The sequence below is a fragment of the Quercus suber genome, unplaced genomic scaffold (genome assembly GCF_002906115.3).
Source record: "Quercus suber isolate HL8 unplaced genomic scaffold, Cork oak 2.0 scaffold_379, whole genome shotgun sequence".
Taxonomy (NCBI): domain Eukaryota; kingdom Viridiplantae; phylum Streptophyta; class Magnoliopsida; order Fagales; family Fagaceae; genus Quercus; species Quercus suber.
Window position 1 is genome coordinate 440,346 of NW_027069831.1, and position 26,026 is coordinate 466,371.

General features: G+C 35.2%; 4 protein-coding genes across 6 annotated transcripts; 3 read left to right on the top strand and 1 right to left on the bottom strand.

The window, feature by feature from the left end:
* Positions 1-642: 642 nt before the first annotated feature.
* On the top strand, positions 643-3,600 carry LOC111996215 (tubby-like F-box protein 5). The gene is made up of 5 exons (XM_065760724.1): positions 643-1,079; positions 1,288-1,706; positions 1,809-1,896; positions 2,459-2,591; positions 2,667-3,600. Exons 2-5 carry the CDS (start codon positions 1,308-1,310, stop codon positions 3,340-3,342), a joined length of 1,296 nt encoding a protein of 431 aa, XP_065616796.1. The 5' UTR covers positions 643-1,079; positions 1,288-1,307; the 3' UTR covers positions 3,343-3,600.
* A 1,511-nt stretch (positions 3,601-5,111) lies between these two features.
* On the top strand, positions 5,112-7,266 carry LOC111996224 (CBS domain-containing protein CBSX3, mitochondrial). 3 transcript variants are annotated; one of them, XM_065760725.1, is made up of 6 exons: positions 5,112-5,203; positions 5,902-6,155; positions 6,245-6,323; positions 6,535-6,608; positions 6,706-6,769; positions 6,895-7,266. In XM_065760725.1, the coding sequence occupies exons 2-6, from the start codon at positions 5,913-5,915 to the stop codon at positions 7,035-7,037; spliced, it is 603 nt and encodes a 200-aa protein (XP_065616797.1). In that variant the 5' UTR covers positions 5,112-5,203; positions 5,902-5,912; the 3' UTR covers positions 7,038-7,266. The 3 variants fall into 3 exon arrangements, with proteins under 3 accessions (XP_065616797.1, XP_023883949.1, XP_065616798.1); XM_024028181.2 differs by having other exon boundaries at positions 6,709-6,769; XM_065760726.1 differs by having other exon boundaries at positions 5,118-6,155.
* An 11-nt stretch (positions 7,267-7,277) lies between these two features.
* On the bottom strand, positions 7,278-11,727 carry LOC111996223 (small ribosomal subunit protein mS77 (rPPR2)). Its single transcript, XM_065760723.1, has 3 exons — positions 11,545-11,727; positions 9,961-11,191; positions 7,278-8,727 (listed from the first exon to the last, which is right to left on the bottom strand). The coding sequence occupies exons 2-3, from the start codon at positions 11,089-11,091 to the stop codon at positions 7,675-7,677; spliced, it is 2,184 nt and encodes a 727-aa protein (XP_065616795.1). The 5' UTR covers positions 11,092-11,191; positions 11,545-11,727; the 3' UTR covers positions 7,278-7,674.
* LOC111993367 (16.9 kDa class I heat shock protein 3) lies at positions 11,366-15,879 on the top strand. The gene is made up of 3 exons (XM_065760712.1): positions 11,366-11,386; positions 11,850-11,918; positions 15,301-15,879. The coding sequence occupies exons 1-3, from the start codon at positions 11,366-11,368 to the stop codon at positions 15,736-15,738; spliced, it is 528 nt and encodes a 175-aa protein (XP_065616784.1). The 3' UTR covers positions 15,739-15,879.
* The last annotated feature ends 10,147 nt before the right edge of the window (positions 15,880-26,026 follow it).

Genomic DNA, 26,026 nt, shown 5'->3' on the forward strand with positions numbered 1-26,026 from the left:
TTTTAAAAAAAAAAAAATTAACTTTTAACTAAAATTAAAAAGGGTAAAGCGACCTAAGTTTAGCAGAAAATGAAACGCTAGATAGACAAGAAAATGCCGACGGTCTGATTGAGACCCCAGGTGCGTTTGGCATGGTTTAATTTTGTCAATTTATTTTACTATTTAATTTATTTTTATTATTGTTTATGAATTTTATTGTACTTTTTTATACTATTCATAAATTTCATTGTACTATTTTAACTAACTTTTATCTTTATCTACGATATTTTCAACAACAAAATTTCAATTTCAACCAAATATACTCGGTCTAAATTGACCCATCTTGTCATAAACGTACGCTGTCTAATTTACAAAGAAAAATTCTAAACTTATCTATTAAAAAAAGAAAAACACAGAAAAAGCGCGTGGCCCCATGAGACTAAAAAAATAAATTTAATAACACGTGAAATTTTACAACTTTTACCGCAACTGTACAATCTTAGTTGGCTGTGGTTGGAAGTCATTTTTATACAAAATTCATAATTATTTCTGTACCGCTCACACTTTATCACGTACACAATTACGGTCAAAGTTGTGGTATTTCATGTGACCAAAACTCGGGTGTGAGCGAAAGCACAGGAGAGTAGACCCATGAATTCAACGGACAAAAGCAAAAATGGGGAGGGTGGTGGTTAAAAATACGTTTTTAAAAAGATAAGAGAATTTGGGGGTATCCCAGAAGAAGCAAGCTAGGTTGTGTTGGCTCAGAGTCTCAGTGCGAAGGTGGAGATTCTGGAGAATAAACAAAACAAACAGAGATTAGAGATAAGAGAGGGAAATTTCGGAGAAAGAGGAAGAAGAGGATACGGTCGGCATTTTCTAAATTGTCTTTGGTCCCACACGACCTTTTCTCTCCTCTTCTTCTTCATTTTGGTTTGTCCGAGAGAGACACACACATTGCTCTAACCTCTACACGAAAACTATGAAAATATAAAAAAAATAAAATAAAATAAAATATTCTCCACCTTTCGCTTGGTCCCGATCCGCAATTTCTTCGAACTTCCCTGGATAGTTTCGTCATATACCACGTCACCACACCGGTACTACCACTTCCTGAGCTTCCTCGAAAGAACACTTTCGAATGTTTTAGATCTTGACTTTTGCAAAAAAAAAAAAAAAAAAAAGATATTTTCGTTTTCACAATATTATGCACCTTTGATATTTTTGATTTTTTTTTTTTTTGGGTACATCTAGATCTGCTAATTTAGAACGTTATTATATATATGTTTTTGAATATTGGACAAACAGAGAGTTTTTAGTTTGAGGCGATGTCGTTCAAAGCGATAGTTCGGGAGCTGACGAAGGAGATTCGAGATGGAATAGGGAGCATATCGAGGAGAAGAGGAGGAGAAGATGGGAAAGGCAGTGCGCGTTGTTATCGGCGCGGAAAGTCTCACATCGCGCCGGATTGGTCATCGTCAACGTCGTCTTCGTTGACTGCATTCGTTACGATTCAAGAGCAGCAGCAGAGCCGGTGGGCGAATTTGCCTCCTGAATTGCTTCTAGATATAATTAATCGCGTCGAAGCCAGCGAGACCGCTTGGCCTGCTCGCAAAGACGTGGTGGCTTGCGCCTCGGTTTGCAGGTCTTGGAGAGATATCACTAAAGAGATTGTTAAAACTCCTGAACAATGTGGCTCACTCACCTTCCCCATCTCACTCAAACAGGTATTTATAAAAAAAAAAAATAAGTCTTTTTCAGACCTCGGTGTGTTGGGGTTTGAGCTTTGTGTGTATTGACATCTTGTTTCTGCTAATATGTGTAAATAGCCTGGCCCAAGGGATGCTCCGATCCAATGCTTTATAAAGAGGGAAAGGGCGACCTCGACTTATCATCTCTATCTTGGTTTGAGCCCCGGTAAATGTTTCTGTGCTCTAATGTTTGTTTTACTCTTTTGATGAATTGAAAATAGGCGCTTATGTATCAATTCAATTTAAACTCAAACATGAAATCTGAAATTTAATTAGGCATAGGAGTCCTAATTGGATTTGTTTTTTGAACTTTGAAGTACAGATTTTGAGTTATGCAATCAATCGCTAGGATTGTAATCTTGGATCTTGATTCGTTTGGTTTATTTTAGATTGGATGGTAAAGGAAATGCATTGTCTAGCATAATGATTGTTATTGTTATTTTATTTTTCCTCTTCCAATTGATTAGAAAATGGGTCTCTAGGAAAAATAAGAGCATGACTATGGTTGCTATGTATGCTCTGGAGTTCAGTTGCTTAATGTTGTGTGATTTTTAGTGTTATGGATTCTTAAATTAGGCTGATGTAGCAGTGAGATACTAGGTTTCTTTTTGGACTGTTTTAGTTTTAATCTTCCTTGTCGCCCAAAACATTTTGTTTTTAGAAAGTACAGCTAACTATATGCTTCAACCCCTAATATATGCTTTGCTTTGAAAAAAAACCATCTACAGCTCTGTCTTCGGATACGAGTAAATTGTTGTTGGCAGCAAAAAAGATCAGAAGGGCAACGAGTACAGAATTTGTAATATCATTAGTTCAAGATGATTACTCTCGAGCAGGCAATTCTTATGTTGGAAAGCTGAGGTTTGCTCTACTTAAATTGGATCTTTACTTTAAGGCATTCTTCTGCAATGTGTTTGATCAGCATATTTTGAACAGGTCTAATTTCCTGGGGACCAAGTTTTCCGTCTATGATAGTCAGCCTCCACATGACTTGTCAATCCAATCGAATTCTAGGTCGCATCGAAGAATCCATCCAAAGCAGGTATCTCCTAAGGTACCTGCTGTGGGTAATTACAACGTGGCTACTATATCTTATGAGCTCAATGTCCTCCGCACCAGAGGTCCAAGGAGAATGCAGTGCACAATGCATTCAATCCCCATATCTGCGATACAAGAAGGAGGCACTGCCCCTACTCCAGTGGAATTCAAAAATCACCATGATGAGCAATGCTCATTGTTTTCAATTTCAAAAGGAAAGAAGCCACTTGTTGAGTTCAGCTCCACGAGCCCTGCTGAGGCACTGGAATCAACCCCCAACACAAGGGATTCTCTGGTTTTGAAAAACAAAGCTCCTAGATGGCACGAGCAGCTGCAATGTTGGTGCCTAAATTTCAAAGGACGTGTTACAGTTGCCTCTGTTAAGAATTTTCAGCTGGTTGCAGCTGCAGAGCCTCACCAAAATGTTTCGGTGGCAGAACAAGAAAAAGTAATACTACAATTTGGTAAAATTGGGAAAGACATTTTCACCATGGATTACCGCTATCCTCTTTCTGCCTTCCAAGCGTTTGCACTCTGCTTGAGCAGCTTCGACACTAAACCAGCTTGTGAATGAGTTACTGCCTTTCACAATGAGTCATTATCAAGCTAGTCTTCCCTGAAAGTTAATTGTAAATATTGTTTTTAATGGAAGAGTTGTAGGGGCTATACCCTTCATCTTGCAGGTATTACTTCTATGTATTGGCAATGACTGCAAAAATATTTTACAGAAAGGCAGTTGTATGACTATCCCCAAATATGTAACGTCAACACTTCTAGAGAATGTTATTTTTTGAAATTGATAGTACCTAGTCATAAAAAGGTTTCTTGTGCATTGATAGTACTTACTTGGTCATAAACGTTATAAACTTTGTATAATTATCTGGCTTTGAATGGATTACTTGGTCATACTCATTTTTAAGCTTATTGGCCAGGGTGGTGTTGACTTCAGCTTTGCGTGTTTTGGAGGCTCTTGATTCCTCTTTTATTTTCCTCTTCTGAGGTCTAGGTTCAGCATTTCGGATATGCTGCCTTGAGGTTTACTCTTCTAAGAGTTTAGTTGACTCTGGGGTTGAGCCTCTAATATCTCTTTCTTTACTTGCCCTTTTCTTAATTTTCTCTGTTTTTTTTCAAAAAAAACTTTATTACTTATATTTTCACCAATATACAGCTCTGGACAGAGATATGTCTAATTGTTGACAGATAGAAAGATCAGGAGGAAACAATTAAAGATTTGTAAGTCCTTTGGTCAAATATGATTCCACTTGAGCAAGTAGAATGCATTGGAAGCCAAGGCAATCATTTACATGTACAACTGGCATCCTATTTTTGTGGGATTGTGTTCCTATTTGCATACACAAAGTCTTCAACAGAAAATGTTGACCATGACTTATTTCCAGGGCATCAGGTTCATGACAATCGGCCTTCACATGACCCTGAAATCCAGTAGAATTGTTGATCATAACAAATAGTTTCAATAGCTGCAATTTATGTGAATTTTACATCATGAATCTTCCTACCTGAAAAACAGACCGAAACTTTAGTGTCTTTTCATCTCAGATTTATTGAATCATTTAAAAGAGTCTAGCATCAACTACATATTCAAGTCTATTTGCATGGAAATATCCTTTCTGACCAGTGTTTGCTCATCCACAGGAATTTTTTTGCTCCAACAGAACGTACATGGTCTGGAATTCTTCATTCAATCCACGAACTCTGACGCCTAGTCACGACAACATGTTCATGTCTAGCTCTTCAGTGTAGGATTGTCCTTCATAAGCTGATCCAGAATAACCAATTGCTATGTTTACCACATGTGGTTTGCAATATCTTTCACGATACTCTTGCTCAACAAAATAAAGACATCATTTGGCCATGGCTCATTGTTTTTCTGGTTTAGATCAATAACCTTGGTTGAGATGTCTTGCCAATAATTCATTCAATAAGTTAGAGACACATACAAATGACATTTTTTTTCAACTTGTTGAGATGTCTTGCCACTATAGGCTCATGGGAAAGTGATACCAGTGTTGGGTACACGTAAAATTGACATTAATGGCAAAATTCCTTTAGCAAGTTCTGAAAACTGGTTGTGAATTTGTGTGTAGAAGAAGCTCATTTCTTTTCCATACACAATGGGTTATGGGGCAAAGTACGTGACTTTCAGTGATGAAGAGAAAGCTTTCCACATCATGCACCATCGTAAAAGCAACGTGACAAAGAAGTAAAACATCTAAAAAAATTTCCCCTTCCTTCACACACTCATTCAAGAAAGGAATTCAAAGAAAGTACTTTTACAAGAGATTACGGCAAGATATTCTTATGCCATTATTTTGAAATTGCTGTACATGGATTAGTTTACATTACATATACCTTACGCATTTGCCATCATTAGGAGAGCATCCAATTAATTTCAAGCTTTCTTCTCTGCAGCCAAGGTATGTTACCATGTCACTTCCTATTTACTAATCTCATCCTCTTTGAATATAACCTGACAATTCTTTAACACAAATTAGAGCAATCTAGTAAAAGTTCATGTAATTGTTTCCCCTCTATTTATTTATTTCTAACATTTATGAAACTATTGCAATGCAATTCATGTTCTACTTTCTGATAGTTTGGACACCTTTCATGCTTTTTCAAATTTGAAGAGATTTTGTTATAATAGAACTATGAAAGGTGGAGAACAAATATCAAAGCCTGTAAAAAATTGAAAAATCCAAATCCAAATCTGTCCCGTGAGATTCTAAACACCTAATCTAGGTGGACATTGTTAATCTTTGCCAACACAATCCAAGCCAATCCAATCCAACCTTTAAGAGCCTTGTAGTTTAAATAATATATCTTGATGTTTTCAATGGAAATATCCACCTCTCCCATTATAACTTTCGAATTAAAAAAAAAAGAAAAAAAAGAGAAGTTATTGTAATAGTATGCTATGTTCTTCTTGACCCTCCACTTATATATTATGTCATCTATATCTATCAGCTAGGCAAAAATAATGTCTTGGTAGGGTAATGAAGAATCTGAACTTGAAGTTAAATGGATAGATATAGAATAAAACATCAAATACTAAGGCCAAAGAAGAGGGAGGTTATATACACTTGGATATATTAAAATGATTTTGTATGAACAGAGAAAAAAAAAATGCAAGGAATTTTCAGAGCAGTACGATCTTGCCAGGAAACACTCAAGGCTGCAATTTTGCAACATTCACATGGGAGAGGGAAAATATTCACTTTTGGAGGCACTACCTCCTCTTCACCCGAACAGCTAAAAGGCTTGGAGAATGTAACAGTGGCAGAGGTGCTAATGACTAAGGGAGAAGAAAAAACTGGTTCTTGGCTGTGGTGCCGGACCGATGATGCTGTCATCGACGCAGTCAAAAATGTAATCTTAATAACATTTCAGTAGTCCGAAAACTTCCTTCCTTAATTGAAATTAACATGCATTGCACAATGATCACCTTGATATTACAGATGGCTAAAAATAATATTGGGTCGTTAGTGGTACTAAAGCCAGGAGAGGAACATCTTGCAGGAATCATCACTGAAAGAGGTAATTGATTAATATTCATGGCATTCCTAAACACTCATTTCATACCAGAAAAGTAGGCTCAGCAGAGTCGGAATTTACCAAAATGCTGTTTTTTGTGTGGATAATTTCAACAGCCATATAAGTCCAATTACATTAAACAGTTGGGAATGTCCTCAATCAACAACTTATTTTATTCTGATTATTGTTGGTTATGGAATGAATGGGCAAGCAGACTACACGAGGAAGATAGTCGCGCAGGGAAGATCACCCATATATACAACAGTTGGGGAAATTATGACCGATAAGGTTCTATTTCATGCTTTCCTTGTAACTTCTAATCCCCTTGGAAAATACCAAGTACAACCAGCTAGTGTTTTAACCCGCTTTAAATATTTACCTTCAGCAGGACAAATTAATAACAGTGACATCTGATACCAATATTCTCCAAGCAATGCAGCTAATGACAGGTGATAGTCACGTTAAGAATTCATATATAGTAATTACCAAAGAAAAAAATCGAGTAATTTTCTTTGGTCATTGTTATGTAAAACAATGTTGAAGAGGAATTAATGAGAATTCTTGACATTTGCAGAAAATCGGATACGGCATATTCCAGTCATTGATGGGAAGATAGTTGGCATGATCTCTATTGTAGATGTTGTAAGAGCAGTAGTGAATGAGCAAAGTGGAGAACTGAAGCAACTGAATGAGTTCATTAAAGGAGACTACTATTAGAATCAAACAATTTTACATTTGAGAGTATTGCTGGCAATGAATAATTATGATTTGACGTGGAAATATTTTAAATTGTATAGCATACATGTAATAAAAAAGAAAAGAGAAATATATTCAAGATTCATATCATGATGAGCTTGTTGCAAATCACAGGAATGAATTGATATCTCCAGCGGGATCAAAGGAAAAAATAAATAAACCAAAAAAAAAAAAAAATGTAAAACTGAGTCTTAACAGGAGTGATTGACAGTCCCATATGCTGGGGTTTTGTGAACTGCCCTTGCGGGAATGTATTCACCATAGGAGAGCTAAAGGTCAGTCAACATATGAGCACATAATGATACAGCGCATGCTAAAAACAGAAAATTGAAGTACATAATAAAATGCTTGCCTGTGTCTATTGACACAATGTATGTCTATTATGGAAGAAGGCACCAAAAAATATGGGCATGGGAACTATCTCAAAACTCATATAATAAGCTAAGATGATGTTGGTGGAGAGCCTAAACTCACCCCTTTTATGGATAACAACCTGCTGCTTGCTGTGTTCTATGGCTTCCTATTGGACTATAGAACAATCTCATTGTTTGTTTCTAGCAGCAAAAGACTTGAGAAATATTCACAAAATACCAACAAACTATCTCATTGTAGGTCTCTTGCGGCTAAAAGATTGAGATGCCATCAAGGCCACCTTAAGTGGTTCTGATGCAGCAAAACCCCGGGCCTCCATCAGCCCATGTATCCTTTTAGCATCCTGCACAAAGCCACCAGCCAAAAGCCCATATATAATCCTCTCAAAGTCATCAGGCCCCAGTTGCTCTTTCTTAGCCTCCAGAGCCCCTAGTGCTTGAAGGGCTTTTTTCTCCACTCCAGCCCTTGAGTACATATCGCAAAGGCTTATATGCACCTTAAAAGGAGGGGCCTCACCCAGCTCAACAATCTTGTCCAATAGCTGCTCAGCCTCGTTAACCAGCTGCAATTTACCCAACCAATCCACAAGAACCGTGTAAGTGGCAACTCCGGGCTGAAATCCATCCTTCTCAAGTTGCAACAAAAGATTTAGGGCCTTATCCAATAAATTCTTCTTCTCATATGCTGCAATCATGCTAGCAGTGCACCTGTCATCAGGTCTATGCCCAACTTTTATCATATAGTCAAAGTTGCTCCTTGCCAGATCAGGGTCACCAGATTGCCCATATGCCTCGACAAGCAAAGTACAGGACTCCAAACTTGGTTGAAAACCTGCAAACTGCATAGTGTTTGCAATTCGTCCTGCTCCACCAACATCACCACGTTGAGCAAATGACCGAAGTAATGCCATGTAAATTTCCTGTGTGGGTTTCATGTCTCTTGCCTCCATCTCTCTCATCAGTGACTCACCCAACTTGGGTTGGCCAGCATTTACATATGCCATGATCATCGAGTTGTAGACCTTCATGTCTGGTTGGAATCCCTGGCTCCTCAAACTTTCAAATGCTTCTTTGGCACGTTCAATATTGCCTGCTTTGCTGTACATGTGAACCAAAACTGTGGCTGTTAAAATATCAGGCACTATACCATTTTCATTCATCTTCTTAAGAATTCTCTCAGCATCTTCTAAGCGGTTCTCTTTGGCATGGGCATCAATAAGCTTTGAGTAGTCACGGATATTTGTTTGAAACGACTCTTCACGCAGTACAAGTTCTGCTACCTACAAAACAAATAATTTGAAATCAACCAAATGAACATGGCAAATTCAAAAAGCAGCTTTCATAACTCTGACTCACGAATTAGAAAGTTATCCAGGTGCACATGCATGTTCCGACACTTTCACACTTAACGTGTACAAGCATACATCCAAATTCAAATGATGTTTCTCTACTAAACCAACATTGTACAGAAACCTGGACAAGAGTCACATATAGATGCATGAAAAGCACACTAGGATAGCAATTCTGCTATCAACTAAGAGAAAAGAACATGACTGTACATTGATGTCCAGTTTCCATTAGAATCTTGTTCCCAAGGCCATGGGTTTCCATGCTTCTATGGATCCATTGCTCCAAGTACACAATTCTCCACTCTATTTATTTTTGTACACAGCCCTAATTGTTATAAGAGCCAATGTGTCCAGCAACAATGAAAAATATATTTGCTTTAGTGAAGCATAGACAAAATACTTGCTGGGCTTTACAGGCATTTTAACATAACCAAGAGCAACCAGAAATCCTTCTCAAAAAAAAAAAAAAAAAAAAAACCAGAGACATACCATATATAGCAAAATCTAAAGATCTTTACAGGCATTTTAACATAACCAAGAGCAACCAGAAATCCTTCTCAAAAAAAAAAAAAAAAAAAAAACCAGAGACATACCATATATAGCAAAATCTAAAGATTCTAAACAAAAGCACTTAATGTGATCCCTTCAGAAGACACAATACATTCAAATATATTCATCTGGAAGAAGTTCAAATATAATACAGTCCACAACTAAAACAAAGAAAAAGAGAATCATATATGTATCCTAGAAAAACTTCCTGTTCACGGATATGCATAAAACCTCAATAGGATGCTACATCATTGCATATTGCAACCAAGTGCCTTCCTCCAAATTGCAATCAACATACTGGAGTTAGTCCCTCCAACAAGCACAATGAAATTGTTGCTGACTGTGATTTTGTGATGCCAGACTACTCAAAGCTCCTAATGTTGGATGATGATATGCAACCTTAGTAAAAGGTTGAAATGAATTTATAGACAGAGTATATACTTAACATCTAACTCTGGAGAATTATTTGAATGATCAATGGAGTTGCGCATTTTATAAGCTTTTGAAAGATATTACACACAAATCTTATTTGGTTTTCTTATATTTAATTTAAGTTAAACGCTGATATTGTTAAATTGAAAACAATATGCACAACAGGAAAATAAATTGGCATACCTTAAAATATACACTATTATTTTGCTCTTTCAATCTGTCAAGCAAAGTGATCCAGTCAATCCGGCTAGGTTGAAGAAGCTCTACCCATTCAGCCAAAACTGGAGATGGATCCTCCTCCTCATTCAATGAAAGAATACTCTCAGTCACCAGTTTGCATTTCCCAGATATTGGCTTTGGTTCCTCAGGCCAAATGAGCTCCCCTCTCTCATGAACTTTATCAGCCACCTCAGCCCATTTTGGGTCAGAGAGATCAAGACCATAAATCTTGTACCTAATCTTCCCTCGTCTCTTCGGAAGACTAACAAATTTAGGCTTCTCCTCAGCCTCATCACCCATTGTTTCAGCTTCCTTGCCCTCTGATTTCTCCCCTTCATCTTGGGCTCGAGCTTCTTCTCTCATGCGCACCAAACTCTCATAAAACTCACTTTCCTCCATTTTCTCGCGAGCCCATTTGAATCTAAGCTCTCTCAGCATATCCCCGCGAATACCAACTTCACCAGCAAACCTGCACATTTCCTTAACTTCTTCAGATTGCAGAAACCCCTTCATCTTTTCCTTCATTTTCTCCTTTCTCATATCATCCAAAACCATATTACTCACTTCCCAAACTGTTCTCCATAAATCCTCACTAAAATCCTGTGAAGGAGTGGCTACTGCAGCACCAAGCATCTGCTCAAGACCACCCTTTTCCATCTCCGACACAACTTTCCCAACAACGACCAAAAGCATTGCCTCAATTGTCTCCTTATCACAGTCAGTGTAAACTTCATAGAGCTTCCCACGCATTATCCAAACAAATCGGGACAAGAACTCATTCATGGTCCCATCCTCTTCCTCCTCCTCCTCCTCAAATTCCTCTGAATTGAGTTTCGGGTATCCACCCAAGTGGCTCAGTTTAGTTCCATCAGCAGAGTGAATGTGCGTAGTGAAAGACGAAATGGGTTTAAGGCAATTAGGGTTTTGAAGGGGTTTAGAGCTTCCATCACTATTTGGAAAATGAAACCGAGAAGATATTGGGGCAGTAATTGTGGTGAAATTCCTGTAAATATACGGGTACATTGATGGTGATTTCCCATTGGTTCTTGATAGATTGTTGATTGTTTTCCGAGAAACTAAGTGCCTCAAGCTCATGTCTCTCAAAGAAAGTAATATAAATTTTTAATAACCAAAACCCTTGCTCAAAGTTTCGACCCCAACAAATATACTACACCCTCAAAGACTTAGCAAAAACCTGGGGAACAAGAAAATTATAAACAAATTCAGAGATTGAAACCAATCACCAATTTCTTAACATGTAAAATTGCATTTCCCATTATATAAAAAACTGACATGTAAAATCAATTAACCATTAACCAATAACCAATATCAATAAATACGTAATCCCATAAAACAGCTCTGTGGACTAATGTTGTATAAAGATTTACAGGTTTCTATCAAGATGCGAAACACAGAAGAAGAAGAAGAAGAAGAAGAAGAAACCATTTTCTAGCCTTTTCCTTTTACTTTCCCGAGAGCCAAACACAGCCGTAGTGTTATTACGCTTGTAGTTTAGAGATGTCCAAGAAGCCAAGATCAGAGCTTTACCTGAATTGACGACCGTGGATGGCCGGCGAGCGCTGAACGGACGGTCAAGATTTGAGAAGTGAGTGTGGAGGAGTGTAAACTGTAGGGAGAGTAAGAACTAGGGTTTATTCTTAGGATTTAGCTGACCAAGCATTATGGTAAATTCTACGAGAAGCAATGACAAAAATGTTTTTTTTTTTTTTTTGGTTGTATTCATAGATTTTTTGTTTTCTTACTCAAAATGGTATTTGTTAAATATTAGTTGTTTGAATTTGGGTTTCTGCCGTTATTTGATATAATTGATTTGAGTTGTGTATTGTCTTTAGGGTTTGGAGCTGATAGCGGCTTCATTCAACTCTACGACAGTCCTTACAGATATTTTCATTGGGAGTAAGGTACATTGAGGACTTTTTTTCCCCTTTCTGGATAAATGAGTAAAATTTTATTGAAAAGAAACATACTACCCAATAATTTTTTTAGAAAAATCATAACAAGCAACTAAATAACAAGCTGCAGAGACAAACTACAACCTCAAGAACAAGTAGCAACTATACAACCACTATAATCCAAAGTAATCCACACAAGGTAGAAAAGTATAGAAACACTCGCCACTTTAAGGAATCCACCTAACTTATTTAAATAGATGAGGAGGAAAAGGAAGTAGAAAGCCGGGGAGGAGAAAAAATAAGAGAAAAAAAAAGTTTTCGAGTTGTTTGGTTGGAGAAGAAATTTGGAGAGATTTTGATAGGGCTCAATTAAGCATTTTATTTTGAAGCCCACCAAAATTTTATCTCTCCAATTTGAAGAAATTTGAGAAAAAAAAATGAGAAGAAGAGGGGTAAATGAGAAAACACGAAATTTTGTCCCTCCCTCTCCAATGTATCTATGCATTAAGTTACTTCTTTCCACTTTTTATTCTTTTCTTTTTCAACATCTTTGAGTTATGTTTATGTTTTTTTTTTTTTTTTCAAAGTATTTTCTTTTTAATCAAGTTGTTTTTGCTTTTTGTTCTTTCCTTTTTTAATCAACGGTTGGGTTCTTTAACATCAAATGTTAGCTTTCACCTCTTTATATATATTTTTTAGAAGGCACCTCTAATTGTTTATATATATATATATATATAATAACAAAAAAATAATATTATAATATTAATGATGTATTCATTTTTGTAAGATTTTATTCTTTTAATTTTATTTGATAATAATTTTTTTAATGATTGTAAGGAAATTATTTCTTATATTATGTAATAGGAGTATGAGAGTAATTTTATACAAACTACATTTTTATTTCTTCTAACTTTTCTTCTCAACTGACAAATTAGTTTTCCATCCTTCCAGTTTTTCTCTCCCCAAACCAAACAAGATGAAAAAAACTAAAATAATTTTTATCCTTCTACTTTTCCATCATTTCTTCATTTTCTAATATCTCACTTTTTTATCACCCTAATCAAACGGACCATTGATGTTTAATTACCCAAGCAAAGTGAATGATTCCTTTCTCCATACTTAAGTTTTCAAACATCCAAAGAATGGAAAAGAGGTAACAATTCCCCTCCCATCTCCTCTCTTTGCCACCAGCCCAGCACCCCCCCCCCCTAGCCTTTACTCTCTTTCCACTCCAAATTTCCAGACACAATGTAAGAGATACAGTGCAAGAAACTTGCGAATTCAAAATTAGAAACACAACTAATTAATGGCCGTAACTTTGGAAATTAATTATAAAATACACTTTGGAAAACAAATGGACAAAACTAAAAGTAAGAGAATTCAAAATTTGCTGCTTCTATGTATTCTGCCATCTTAAGCAATCTTTAGTAAAATGACCATAACTTTCTCTAGAAAACTCTAAATTGGACATTTTATGATAATTCTAGAATTAATTTTATATATGATCCCAAAGATGCTAACTCCAAATTCTTTTGAACTAGAGTAGTGTGCTTGAATATCCCAATGTGATTGGTATAGGAGCATTCGCACCATTTCGTGCAAAAATTCTTTAATATAAAAACTTACTTTTTATTTATTTTACATAACCATTTTTCAAAAATACTCACATTATATTATCTATTTTACATTACATTTCATTAGATTTTTTCATCAATTCTCTCTCTCTCTCTCTCTCTCTCTCTCTCTCTCTCTATGAATAAAGAAAATATTAAAATCAAATTTGCATATGAACAACAAACATGTATATTTGCATGGTTACTCTAACTATAATCCTATTTTACATAATTTTGCATGAGTTGATGAGAGTGTTTTTTTGGGTTGGTTGGGCAAAATTGTAGAGCCTATGCTACTTTAGATGGATTGATGTAAATGCTCTTACTAGGCTTATACCATACAAGATACAATGTCACCTAATCTTCCCTCAGTCTAAGCAACTTTCTCCAACCCCGTGTGTTGTCCTTAGGAATTTTTTCCACCTAAAAACTTTTCTCTTTCAATTAGGTTGTATTCATTGAAGCCACCCAAATTGATCCTGAAGACAAGAACATATAGATTTCCAGATATTTCTAATAATTTTTGTCTTGTTTCAATCCCAAATTATTTTTAGGTCAGGATCCTTTTCTTTCATAGGAGCACAAACCACTGCTCATGTTACTTTAGCTCTTTCCAATGAAGCATCTTTACATTAAAAAAAAAAAATCCTAAGTTTTCTATTTAGTCTTGATGGCATTATGTGGGAGGATAAACAATCCGATTAATCAAGTACACTTTATTGAACTACCAAAGCCGCATACTGAACGATAGTAAAATATTTCGTTCTTTTAGCAAACTCAAACAACCTTCAATAAGGTATTTTAAACTTCTTTTTCTATTTAGTCTTGATGGCATTATGTGGGAGGATAAACAATGCGATTAATCAAGTACACTTTATTGAACTACCAAAGCCACATACTGAACGACAGTAAAATATTTCGTTCTTTTAGCAAACACAAACAACCTTCAATAAGGCATTTTAAACTTCTATTTAAATGGAAGTAATATCAACACCCACACACACCACTAGCTTTATTGAACTACCAAAGCCAATTATAACATGAAAGCTTTCTCCAACTATACATCTTGCTTTTCAAAAATGAAGGGGGGAGAAATGTAATTATGGGTTATTAAGTAATGTGAAATGGCAAATCTTTGGCAATGGCTTGCTCGCCTGTTGAAACCCCACCACCATATGTGGTGTTCAAATATGGGAAGACAAATCTTTTTTTTTTTTTTTTGAGGGGGTGGGAAGACAAATCTTCAATTCTGTATATATATATATATATATATATATATATATATGTATGTATGTATGTATACAGAATTGAAGATTTGTCTTCCCATAGTTGAACACCACAAAAGGTGGTGGGGTTAGTGCGAATTGGTAGAAGTGCTAGGCTATGTAGGTTATTGATTATATGCTTATAGCGGGTTTTGATTAAAGCTATTCCATTTGTGTTTCATGATTCATCTTAATAGAAGAGTGAATTTGCCTTGCTTCTACTGTAAAATGTTCCGACTGCTGTTTTGGTTTCTTTTTCCTTCTTCGATTAAATTTTAGTAGTTAAAACCTATGTAGTAACAACTTCCAAAAACCCAAAAGTGGCCTAATTTTGGTACATGAAAACACAACGTCACCCAATTTTGGTACGTGAAAGCATAATAGCTGGTATTCATATCTAATCTAGCTACAAGCTCATGTTTCTGCCAAAGCCTTGTTGCCCTTGTACATTCCTAGACATAAACTTTAATATTTCCTTCTTTCTTAAGCTTTACCTAGCTTCAAAAATTTCAGCGCTCTCAGTCATTTCTAGACATTTGGGATCCCGTTGATGGCTTCTTCAACTCTAGCATTGCTTACGCCCCCGCCATAGCAATCGAAACCTATGCTAATTTGCCCAACTTGCGAATTGATTGGAAGGAGACCCCAGAGGCTCATGTCTTCAAGGCGGACCTTCCGGGACTCGTAAAGGAGGAGGTGAAAGTTGAGGTTGAAGAAGGCAAAATTCTTCAAATTAGCGGAGAAAGGAGCAAAGAGCAAGAGGAGAGGAAAGATAAGTGGTACCGTGTTGAAAGAAGCAGTGGAAAGTTCCTTCGTCGGTTCAAGTTACCGGAAAGTGCAAGAACTGATCAGGTTAAGGCTAGTATGGAGAATGGAGTTCTCACTGTATTTGTTCCTATAGAGGAGGTTGTGAAGAAACCAGAGGTCAAGACCATTGAGATCTCTGGCTGAGAAAGATGTTCGCCAAGCTTGAAGCTTTTGTTTGTGTGTGTGTGTGTTCATAAATGTCTGAAAAATGTTTCATCATATCTCTAATAATTTGCATTCAACCCAATAATGAAAGGTTAGGCTTCCTTATTTGTTGCAAGGTATTGGACTTGGTGTATATACCATTTAAGTAATGTTACAAATATTACAAATTAATTATAGTTTATGGATCTTACAAATTTGATACATCAACTTAAAAGAAAAAAGTAATTGAGAAGTATTTTATGTTGTTCATACTAATCACACGTTAGAAAATATAGAGATAAAAAAACAAGTTTTGGTTTAACAATACAAACCCTAAAAAAATTAGTAATGACAAAAATAAATAGATAGAGTTAGAAAGACTTCACAAACAATAGAATCATGCAAAATGTGTTGTCCTTAAAGGTTGATTCGTGCCACTCGGAGTACAACTCAGTGTGAATGGCTCTCTTAGCTGAACAACCCCCCAAGATTAGACTATAGTGATTTCTTCATGTTGATCACACACTTAAACAAGAAGAACTAGGAACAACCTTAATTACCTTTTCTTAAAAATAAAAACTTAGAAGCTGAAATTTTGTGGAGATGAGTAGAAAATTTAGAGCTGAACAGAGGAGAGAGAGTAGCCGTAGCAAGGCTAGGAAAAATTGAAGAGAAAGAAGTGAAAACAGGGTTTTATATGTGCCAACTAAGGAAGACAAGTGGGCTAACTAAATGGACTAGGCCTTTAACAATTACTGTTCAAATTTGATGCCCAATGAGTTTATCATTAAATGCCTAACGGGTTGATCATTAAATGCCCAACGGGCTGCACAGATACTCACCAACGGATATATCAAATCAAATTTGGGCTAAAAGAAATAAAGGGAAAAAGTGGGGCCCAAGAAAGATATAACAAATTCAAGCTCAAGCCCAAGGCAACACCTAGCCTATTGTATTCCAACTTACCACTTAAGATATGCAAAACCTTATAAACTTATAACAATATTTATTTCTAACCAATGTGGGACACAAAGCAAAGGTTAAGTGTTGGAAACAGACATACTCCAACAATCCCCCACATGTTACAAACACTAAACTAGGAAAGGTAATAAACTCAAGAAGGCATGCATCAATATGTTACCATAAGGTTTTAACCATACTTAGGATCAATAAGTAGGAACTATTAGACAATGGTAGAGTTAGACTCTTTTAACCAAGTTATTAGATAACCAAACTTACCACCCACATATCTTTCTTTACCAAGGTTGTTCCATAAGCGGGTTGGCGCCTTATATAGGTCATGCGCCACTGGGTTTCATGAGAGCTTTAAAGACCTACCCAAGTCTCATAAGAAGCGGCACAACTTCCACTCCCACATAGGTGGCATCCATCAAGAGTGTGTGCAGTACACCTCATCCCAATAGGTAAGGACCATGGATCCATTAAGAGCTAGAACTCAACCTCCAACAATCTGCAACTTAGCACTGTCTCACACCATAGGGATGGACTCATCACTGATCTCCTCAATGAGATAGTGGAATACATAATAACTGACAATGCCCATATGGACCACAAATGACCTTTACCCATTTAACCCCTACGTGGAATCACCCATCATAGAGGTTGGGCATTAGCCATGTCACAATTTGGGTATCAGTCATATCCCCCTTGATGTCTCATTCACCAACCTTCTTGCTAGTGGCTCGGCCAAAGGATTGGCCAAATTCCTTTCTGACCTCACAAAGTCCAAGGACATTATACCATTATCAATAGGTTGCCTCACAATATTGTGCCTCAATCAAATATTTCGACTTTTTCCATTATAGATTTTGCTCTTAGCACGTGTTATGGCAGCTTGGCAATCACAATGTATGCGAACAGAGGCAATAAAGTTAGTATACAATGGTATATCAATTAACAAACTCCTAAGCCACTCAGCTTCAAACCTAGCCTTCTCTAAGGCTATTAACTCTGATTTCATAGTGGATCTTGCTATGCAAGTCTACTTGGATGATTTCCAAGAGACAGCCCCTCCAGCTAGTGTGAACATATATTCACTAGTGGGTTTTACCTCATCTGTATCAAAGATCTAATTAGCATCACAAAATCTTTCTAATATAGCAGGATAATCACAATATAACAAACCATAATCAAAAGTACCCTTTAAATATCTTAACAATCTAGATATTGCATCCCAATGCTTAATGCTAGGATTATGAGTATATCTACTCAATCTACAAATAACATATGCAATATTAGATCGAGTATAGTTTGCCAAAAACATCAAGCTACCAATGATTTGTGCATATTTATCTTGTGAAACACTATCACCAAGATTTTTAAACAAGTGCACCTTTGAGTCAAAAGGAGTAAACATAGGTGACTATTAACACCCCATTTTGCAACCCGTATTTAACCTCACATTGAGGGTAAAAGGGTAATTTTGCATTGAAAATATGCATCTTGATTCTGGCCATTAGATCCTTAATCTCATTTCACTAAAATGATTTTGATGTTGTAACGATCAAATCAACTGGTCATGAGCCTTAATCGGACCACCAGATTGAAAGTTATCATCAAATCAAGTTTTAATGGCTGAGATGCACTATCACAAATTTAGTCCTACTATATGTGATTATGAACAATTGATTTCAATTGGTTATAAGTGTAATCAATTGGAGATCAATGATGTATCATAATTTGATTGGTTAGGACTACATTTTATGGTGAGGTCTAATTAATTAGATAGTTAAACATTAATTATTCAATGAGTAATTTATGCAATTATATTTTAATTAGAGTAAATTTGAAACCAATTAAGTCTGAAATGGGAGTGATTGGAACCATTTAATGTTAATTGTGAGCTAATTTGGGACTTATTGATGTTAATTGTGTTGAAATCATTTTCTAATAAATGACCTCTGCTCACCCTTTTATTTATATCTCTCATAATATTTTGAATCTGTGAATGAAGTTAATTTTTTCAGAAACTAGACATCTGGGGCTTCAATTTGAGTACAAGAACAAGACAATTCCAATAAGAATTGAGTCAGATATGATTTTTTTAAGTTGGCTCTACAAGCTGTTACAGCAGCTACGGGAAAACCGAATTTTAGCTTGCTCTCCACTCCCACCAATCTTTCCATTTAATGCACTAGATTTTTCCCAAGGCTAAAATGAGGTCTAGGTTCATGATTTTTTGTCAACCCTCATTAAATGGCCTTCCATTTATATTTTCTCCACCACTACTATATAAACCCTCCATTTCCTTCATTCCAAGACACACAAAAACCCCATTCTCTTCTCCTTTTTTGGGTTCTAGTGAAGTTGAGTAGTCTTGTCATATCTTGGTCTTCCTAAGACTCAAGGTATTGAGTGAGACTCACTCTCTCTCTTCTAGCTCTTCTTTTCCTCCACCCTTAAGATCTCCTTCAAAAGTCTCCTCCTCCACCGTATGGATCTTGCATGAAGGTATAATCTCTTTCCCTAATTGTTTTTTGTGTTACCATGATAAGGATTTAAAATTAAAGCATGACAGTAATTATTTAAACTCCCTTGAATATGTTTGAATGTTCTTAAATGTTCTTATATGTTCTTCACATATTCTTGGTTGTTCATCATATGTTCATGCATATTACTAGTTTTAATTTTAAATCCACATCAAAAATATGAAAAACATGTTTGCTTAATAATTCTTTCAAATGCTTGAATCTAGGATATCACCATCTACACACATTCACCAGAATTTATTTTTTAATCCAAATGAAATGCTTAATAAGTTGAATTAGGGTTTATCACATGCACACACAATGAATTCAACATGCAAATTGATTGAAAACATATTAGATGATGTGATATGAATGTTGGCCACCATAGTCTAGAAGACTGGTTTTACCGGACAAGGTGGGTGCCTAACACCTTCCTACCTTGTAACATAGCTTCCAAACTTAGATCAAGAGTTACTAGACCAATGCTTATATATGTAATTTTCGATTTCTAGATTATAACTAGGAAACAAAGTCATGTACTTTATCTTAGATTGTATCTAGGACCAAAACTATGTACTTCTCTTATGATCAATGTACATTCAATTTCAAATTAATAAAATGAGAAATTTTTCAATTTTGATTTTCTTATTTATCTCAATAATTAAATAAGTGGCGACTGCATTGTAAAACCCTTAATCTAAAGGGGAAAATATAAATAGTCGAACCTCTATTTTGAGAGGCAATAACACGACTCCACCCATTCATGTGAGTTTGGCCTAACATTCTATAAAAAAAAGGGGCCGGGGGCGCTGTCTCTCACAGTGACATATCAAGTGTTCAAACTTTTTAAGAATTTTTTCTATATAGTGAGATTGTAATAGTGTAATGCAATCATTATCCCAAAGGATCTTGATGCCCAAGATTATATTTGCCTCACCCAAATCTTTCATATCAAAATTAGAGGCAATGAAGCATTTAGTATCATGCACAACATTAAGGCTAGTTCCAAATATAAGCAAGTCATCAACATATAAACATATAATAACACTTTCATTATTAATAAACTTACTATATATGCATTTATCGGTACCATTGATCACATACCCATGTGTAAGTATAACATTATCAAAATTTTCATGTCATTGTTTAGATGCTTGTTTTAAACTATATAAAGATTTAACCAGCTTACAAACTTTACGTTCTTGTCCAAGAACTACATAACCCTCGAATTGCTCCATATAAATCTCTTCTTCTAAATCACCATTTACAAAAGCAATTTTAACATCCATTTGATGTACAACAAGTTTGTAAATAGAAGCAATGGCAAATAAAATTCTAATAGATGCAATTCTAATAACCGGAGAATAAGTATCAAAATAATCCACATTATGTTTTTGCTTATAGCCCTTGGCTACTAAGCAAACTTTAAACTTATCAATTGTACCATCCGGTTTTAATTTCCTTTTAAACACCCATTTGCAACTAATATGTTTAACCTTGGGTGGAAGCTCAACTAATTCCTAAGTATGATTAGACATAATAGATTCTAATTCTTTATTAATTGCTTCTAACCAAAAATGTGCATCTACAAATTTAATTGCATCATAGTAACTTACAGGTTCATCTTTAACGACATAGGCAAAGAAATCGTTACGGTAATCCTTTTCCTTCCTAGCTCACTTGCTCATTCTTATTTCTTGCACATCATCAACAAAGTCATTAGAAATTTCAATAGAATCATTCAATTCTTTTTCCTTATTTTTCAAAGGAAACACATGCTCAAAGAATATGGCATTTTCAGATTCAATAATAGTGTATGATTCAAATACATCACTTTTGATAACAAGAAATCTATAGCATGAATTATTACAAGCATAGCCAGTAAACACTCAATCACATGTTCTAGAACCAAGCATTCTCCTTTTAGGACGAGTAGCATGACCTTAACCAAGCACCCCCACACTTTGAGATATTCCAAGTTAGGTTTATGCTCTTCCCAAAGTTCATAAGGAGTTTTACCGGTTTTCTTATGAGGTGCCTTATTTTGAATATGGTAAGCCGAAAGAATGGCCTCCCCCCACATGTTGGAAGATAGTCCAGAACTAACAAGCATATCATTCATCATCTTTTTTAAGAGTTCTATTTTTCCTTTTAGCTATTCTATTAGATTTCGGTGAATAAGGTAGAGTTATCTCATGTATTATGTCATTTTGTTCACTAAATTCCTTAAAATGATTAGACTCTTATTCACCACCTCTATTGGTTCTGAGTGTTTTAATCATTTTATTCTTTTGGTTCTCAACTTCACTTTTATACTTTATAAACATCTCCAAAACTTCATTCTTGGTTCTTAGTAAATAAAGTTTAGTAAATCTAGAGTGGTCATTAACAAAATCACATAAAATCTTTTACCACCTCTAGTCATGGTGTGTTTTAAATCACCCAAGTCACTATGTACCAATCCAAGAAGCTCGGTTTCTCTTGTTATAGATTTACAAAGTTTCTTGGTGATTTTAGTTTCAGGACAAATTTCACATTTGTCTCTATTAGCTTCACTTAGTGAGTTAATAATTCTACATTCTTTCATTTTTTTTTTTTTATATAGCCAAGATTAACATGTCCAAGTCTACCATGCCAAACATCAATTGAATCAACTAAGCACAAGAAGATGAACAATTTTCATTAATAACATGATCAACATTAAGTACAAAAAGACCTTCATCATTATAGCCCTTACCAACAAAAACTTCATTCTTAGTTAAAGTAACTATGCCACCATTAAATAAAACTTTAATATCGGCCTTACCAAGCAAATGTACTTAAATGAGATTGTGTCGAAAGTGAAGTATATGAAGGACATTATTGAGTGAAAGAGTTTTACCAGAAGTTAACTTCAAGAATACTTTCCTTTTACCACTCGCTAGCACGGACATATTGTCCCCAACATATACACATTTGGTGCCTTCCGCCATAGGTGTGTAGGAACTAAACTCCTTTTTAATGCACTAATATGTCTTGTGCAAGCCAAGTCAACTACCCATCCCTTCACTTTTGTCACCAAGTGTGCCTCACACACCACCGCCGCAATGATCTCTTCGATTTGCATCACATTTGCCTTATTTAATGTAGAGCCTTTGTTGTTGTTCTTATTGTTGTTGAAGTTGCCCATTGCCCTACATGTTGCCGCATAATGACCTACCTTGCTACAAATAAAACAATTACCCTTTTTCTTTTGGATTTGAGGATTTGGGCCATTTTTATTATGAAATTTTCCTTTTCCCTTGAAATCATGTTTCTTATTATGTCGTGAAGATCTAGAGGGTCCTCCCTCTACAACATTAGTCTTGGAAGTAAATTCCTTAGTTCTAGAAACTTTTTGCAACATTCTATTTGTTTCTTCAATTTGAATATCAACGATAGTTTGTTGAAGATTCAAATAGGTTCTATGGTGGCTATACTGGTGTTTATACTCTGTCCAAGAGTCCGGCAACTTAAACACAAGGCCGTGAGCCACAAACCTCTCGGGCAAAACATCACTTTCTTTAGCTAGGTCGAATACTAATTTTTGAAAATCTTCAATTTGGCTAGAAACACTTTTTTCCTCAACCATTTGAAAAGACATAAATTTAGCCTTAGCAAACTTTTTAACACCCTCATCCTCAAACCCATAACAAACATTAAGTTCATCCCATAAATCTTTAGCACAAGTAAACAATAATTATCAAACAACTTGTTAGATAAACCACAATTATAGTATGAACACACAATTTATTTGTTTTTTTTCCCACTTTGTTATATTTTTAGGATCATCATTAGGTTTAGGCTCATAAAGAACCTGGTCAATTTCAGTAAATTCCAAGATGGGCAAAACCCTTTCTTTCCAACATTTAAAATTATTTCCATCAATAGCCTCAAGCTTTGTAATTTTCGAAATGACCATAAGAGAATCAACAACTTGTTTCTTTATTTTTGAAACACACATTTCAACCTTTAAGATTGTTAGAAAATATAGAGATAAAAAACAAGTTTTGGTTCAACAATACAAACCCTAAAAAAATTAGCAATGACAAAAATAAATAGATAGAGTTAGAAAGATCTCACAAATTATAGAATCATGCAAAATGCGTTGTCCTTAAAGGTTAATTCATGCCACCCGGAGTACAACTCGGTGAGAATGACTCTTTTAGCCGAACAACCCCCCAAGATTAGACTATAGTGATTTCTTCAAGTTGATCACACACTCAAACAAGAAGAACTAGGAACAACCTTAATTGCCTTTCCTTAAAACTAAAAATTTAGAAGCTGAAATTTTGTGGAGATGAGCAAAAAATTTAGAGCAGAACAAAGAAGGGAGAGTGGCGGCTGCAAGGTTAGGAAAAACTGAAGAGAAAAGAAGTGAAAACAGGGGTTTATACATGCCAACTAAAGAAGACAAGTGGGCTAACTAAATGGACTAGGCCCCTAACGGTTACTATGCAAATTTTATGCCCAACGGGTTGATCATTAAATGCCGAATGGGCTGCTCAGATACTCACCAACAGATATATCAAATCAAATTTGGGCTTACAGAAAGAAAGAAAAAAAGTGAGGCCTAAGAAATATATAACAAACCCAAGCTCAAGTCCAAGCCCAAGTCAACACCTAGCCCATTGTATTCCAACTTACCACTTAAGATATGCAAAGCTTTATAAACTTATAACCATGTTTATTCCTAACCAATGTGGGACACAAAGCAAAGGTTAAGTGTTTGAAACACACATACTCCAACATCACATTCATCACTATACCAATTTGTAAGTTTTATTTATAGTAAAATTAAAAATTTTAAAAATTTTCCTACATGTTCAATATTTCAAATTTTCAATACCTTGTACGATAATATTATTGCTTTGTATCCAGAGATGGGTCGTTACTCAATGTGTACCTTGTGATTGCTCATGAGTTTTTACAAATCAAAGCTGTTGAAGAAAAAAGTCTCTGTTGGCACATATTTGATATGAGACCATATCACCTACAATAGCTAAGTATGCAATCTTTGCACTGGTCCAATAATAAAATGTAATTTTATTATATATATAAAAAAAACACATTATCTCAGCTAAAAATAAATAAATATATAACACATTAGAATCCAACGTATCAAACCCAAACAAATCTCACATTCTTCCTTGTACCCAAACAACCTCAAATCTCCATCACCATTGCTGCCAACGTCCACCTTCATTGATGAAGTCTATAGTTATCCTTGCTTCCACTTTCACAATCATCGTTTGCTGCTTGAGAAAGTAAGGAATGTGTAGATCAAAATCACTAACATACCCTTAAAAGGATTTTTTTTTTGGACCATTTAGGAGCCTTAAATTTGACATTTACATGAAAATTAAAGTTGAGTGGTAAAGTGACTAATATTAGCAAAAACTGTCATTTGAAAAGAATTCAATGGTCAGTCAAACAATCAATCAATCAATCTGTGTAGACACAAGTTACTACTATTGTGATGGTTGAAAACAATTGTTCGTCCTATTGGATTTATTTATTTATTTATTGGCCATTGGAATTGTGATCCATTGACCACATTAACCGAGACATAAAATATTAAAATTAATAAAGAGCTTAACTTCAGTCAGGAGCTGGCACAAAAGCCTTATTTTACGTTACCAATAAATAAAATCCACATCATAATTTTAATGAAAAATCAATACACTCTAGCACACACAATCATAACTCAATTAAACCTACAATTCTCAAACATGAATACATGATAGTTTCAAACCTGGAAAACTAAATGCCTAGACCCCAAATCCATCTCCTCCTCTCCTCTTAGCACCAAAGCTCCAACCCACCACATGTGCCGCTGCCGCACACATCATTTTTGGAGTTGGCATCGTCGCATTGAACCTCAAGGTTTGCTTTTTTATGATATGTTATTTTTTAGATATCAATATGTTCATATTGGTATGGGTTATTTTTTGGGTATCAATCCGTTCATATTGGTATGGGTTTTGTTGATTTGGTATAGATTTTGCTGTTTTTTGGTATTTTCATGAGTTTTGATTGGATTCTTAAATGGTAGGTTCAAACCCTAAAAAAATCTGATTGTGGTTTTTTTTTCCCAGCTAACTTGAGTTCTCATGATTTTTATTTCTACTCCAAATCATGATTCTTGTGTGCTTCCTTTTTAATTTATGAAAATTTTTTGAGATTTTTTATGTATTTGGATCCCCTGTATTGCTCTACTTGTTGCTCTTTTGAAAGATTCATTTAGTATCCATTTAGAGCTAGCTTATTTAGCTGAAATTGAAAACTTTTTATTGAAAGTGTAAAAAAAAAAAATGTTAAAAAGTAAAAAGCTAGTTGTATAGTACAATGGGACCCATAAATAGTACTAAAAAGTGTAATAAGATCCATAAATAGCACAAAAAAGAAGCTACAAAATCAAATAAGCTAAAAATTTTCGTCACTTCCCAAGCAATCTCTTAGTTTTTTGAATTGTTCTTTATGTTAATACTTACATACACACCATTCATATTCCTATAATATAAACCAAAAGCTCATGAGATTTTTTTTTTAATTATTTTTTTTAAAATTCTTATATGTTTTTAAAATGTAAGATATGGTCTCAATTTAAGTAAAAAAACACTCCATTCCAAGTAATAAAGATATGGTCTCAATTTATCTCAAAAAAAAAAGAAAAAAGAAAAAAAAGACATGGTCTCAATTTTAGTAAAAAGATATGGTCTTAACGGACACCAAGATTACTCCATATGTATAAATGCTTATAGGGTTTAGGAGAGAAAGGG

Coding starts and splice junctions, on each gene's coding strand:
- LOC111996223 (XM_065760723.1), bottom strand. CDS start 11,091: ATGAGCTTGAGGCACTTAGTTTCTCGGAAAACAATCAACAATCTATCA. Junction 8,728..9,960: donor ATAATAGTGTATATTTTAAG/GTATGCCAATTT, acceptor TTTGTTTTGTAG/GTAGCAGAACTTGTACTGCG.
- LOC111993367 (XM_065760712.1), top strand. CDS start 11,366: ATGTTGTATAAAGATTTACAG. Junction 11,387..11,849: donor TGTTGTATAAAGATTTACAG/GTTTCTATCAAG, acceptor TATTGTCTTTAG/GGTTTGGAGCTGATAGCGGC. Junction 11,919..15,300: donor ATATTTTCATTGGGAGTAAG/GTACATTGAGGA, acceptor CAAAAATTTCAG/CGCTCTCAGTCATTTCTAGA.
- LOC111996224 (XM_065760725.1), top strand. CDS start 5,913: ATGCAAGGAATTTTCAGAGCAGTACGATCTTGCCAGGAAACACTCAAG. Junction 6,324..6,534: donor AGGAATCATCACTGAAAGAG/GTAATTGATTAA, acceptor ATGGGCAAGCAG/ACTACACGAGGAAGATAGTC. Junction 6,609..6,705: donor GGGAAATTATGACCGATAAG/GTTCTATTTCAT, acceptor ATTTACCTTCAG/CAGGACAAATTAATAACAGT.
- LOC111996215 (XM_065760724.1), top strand. CDS start 1,308: ATGTCGTTCAAAGCGATAGTTCGGGAGCTGACGAAGGAGATTCGAGAT. Junction 1,707..1,808: donor TCCCCATCTCACTCAAACAG/GTATTTATAAAA, acceptor ATGTGTAAATAG/CCTGGCCCAAGGGATGCTCC. Junction 2,592..2,666: donor TCTTATGTTGGAAAGCTGAG/GTTTGCTCTACT, acceptor TATTTTGAACAG/GTCTAATTTCCTGGGGACCA.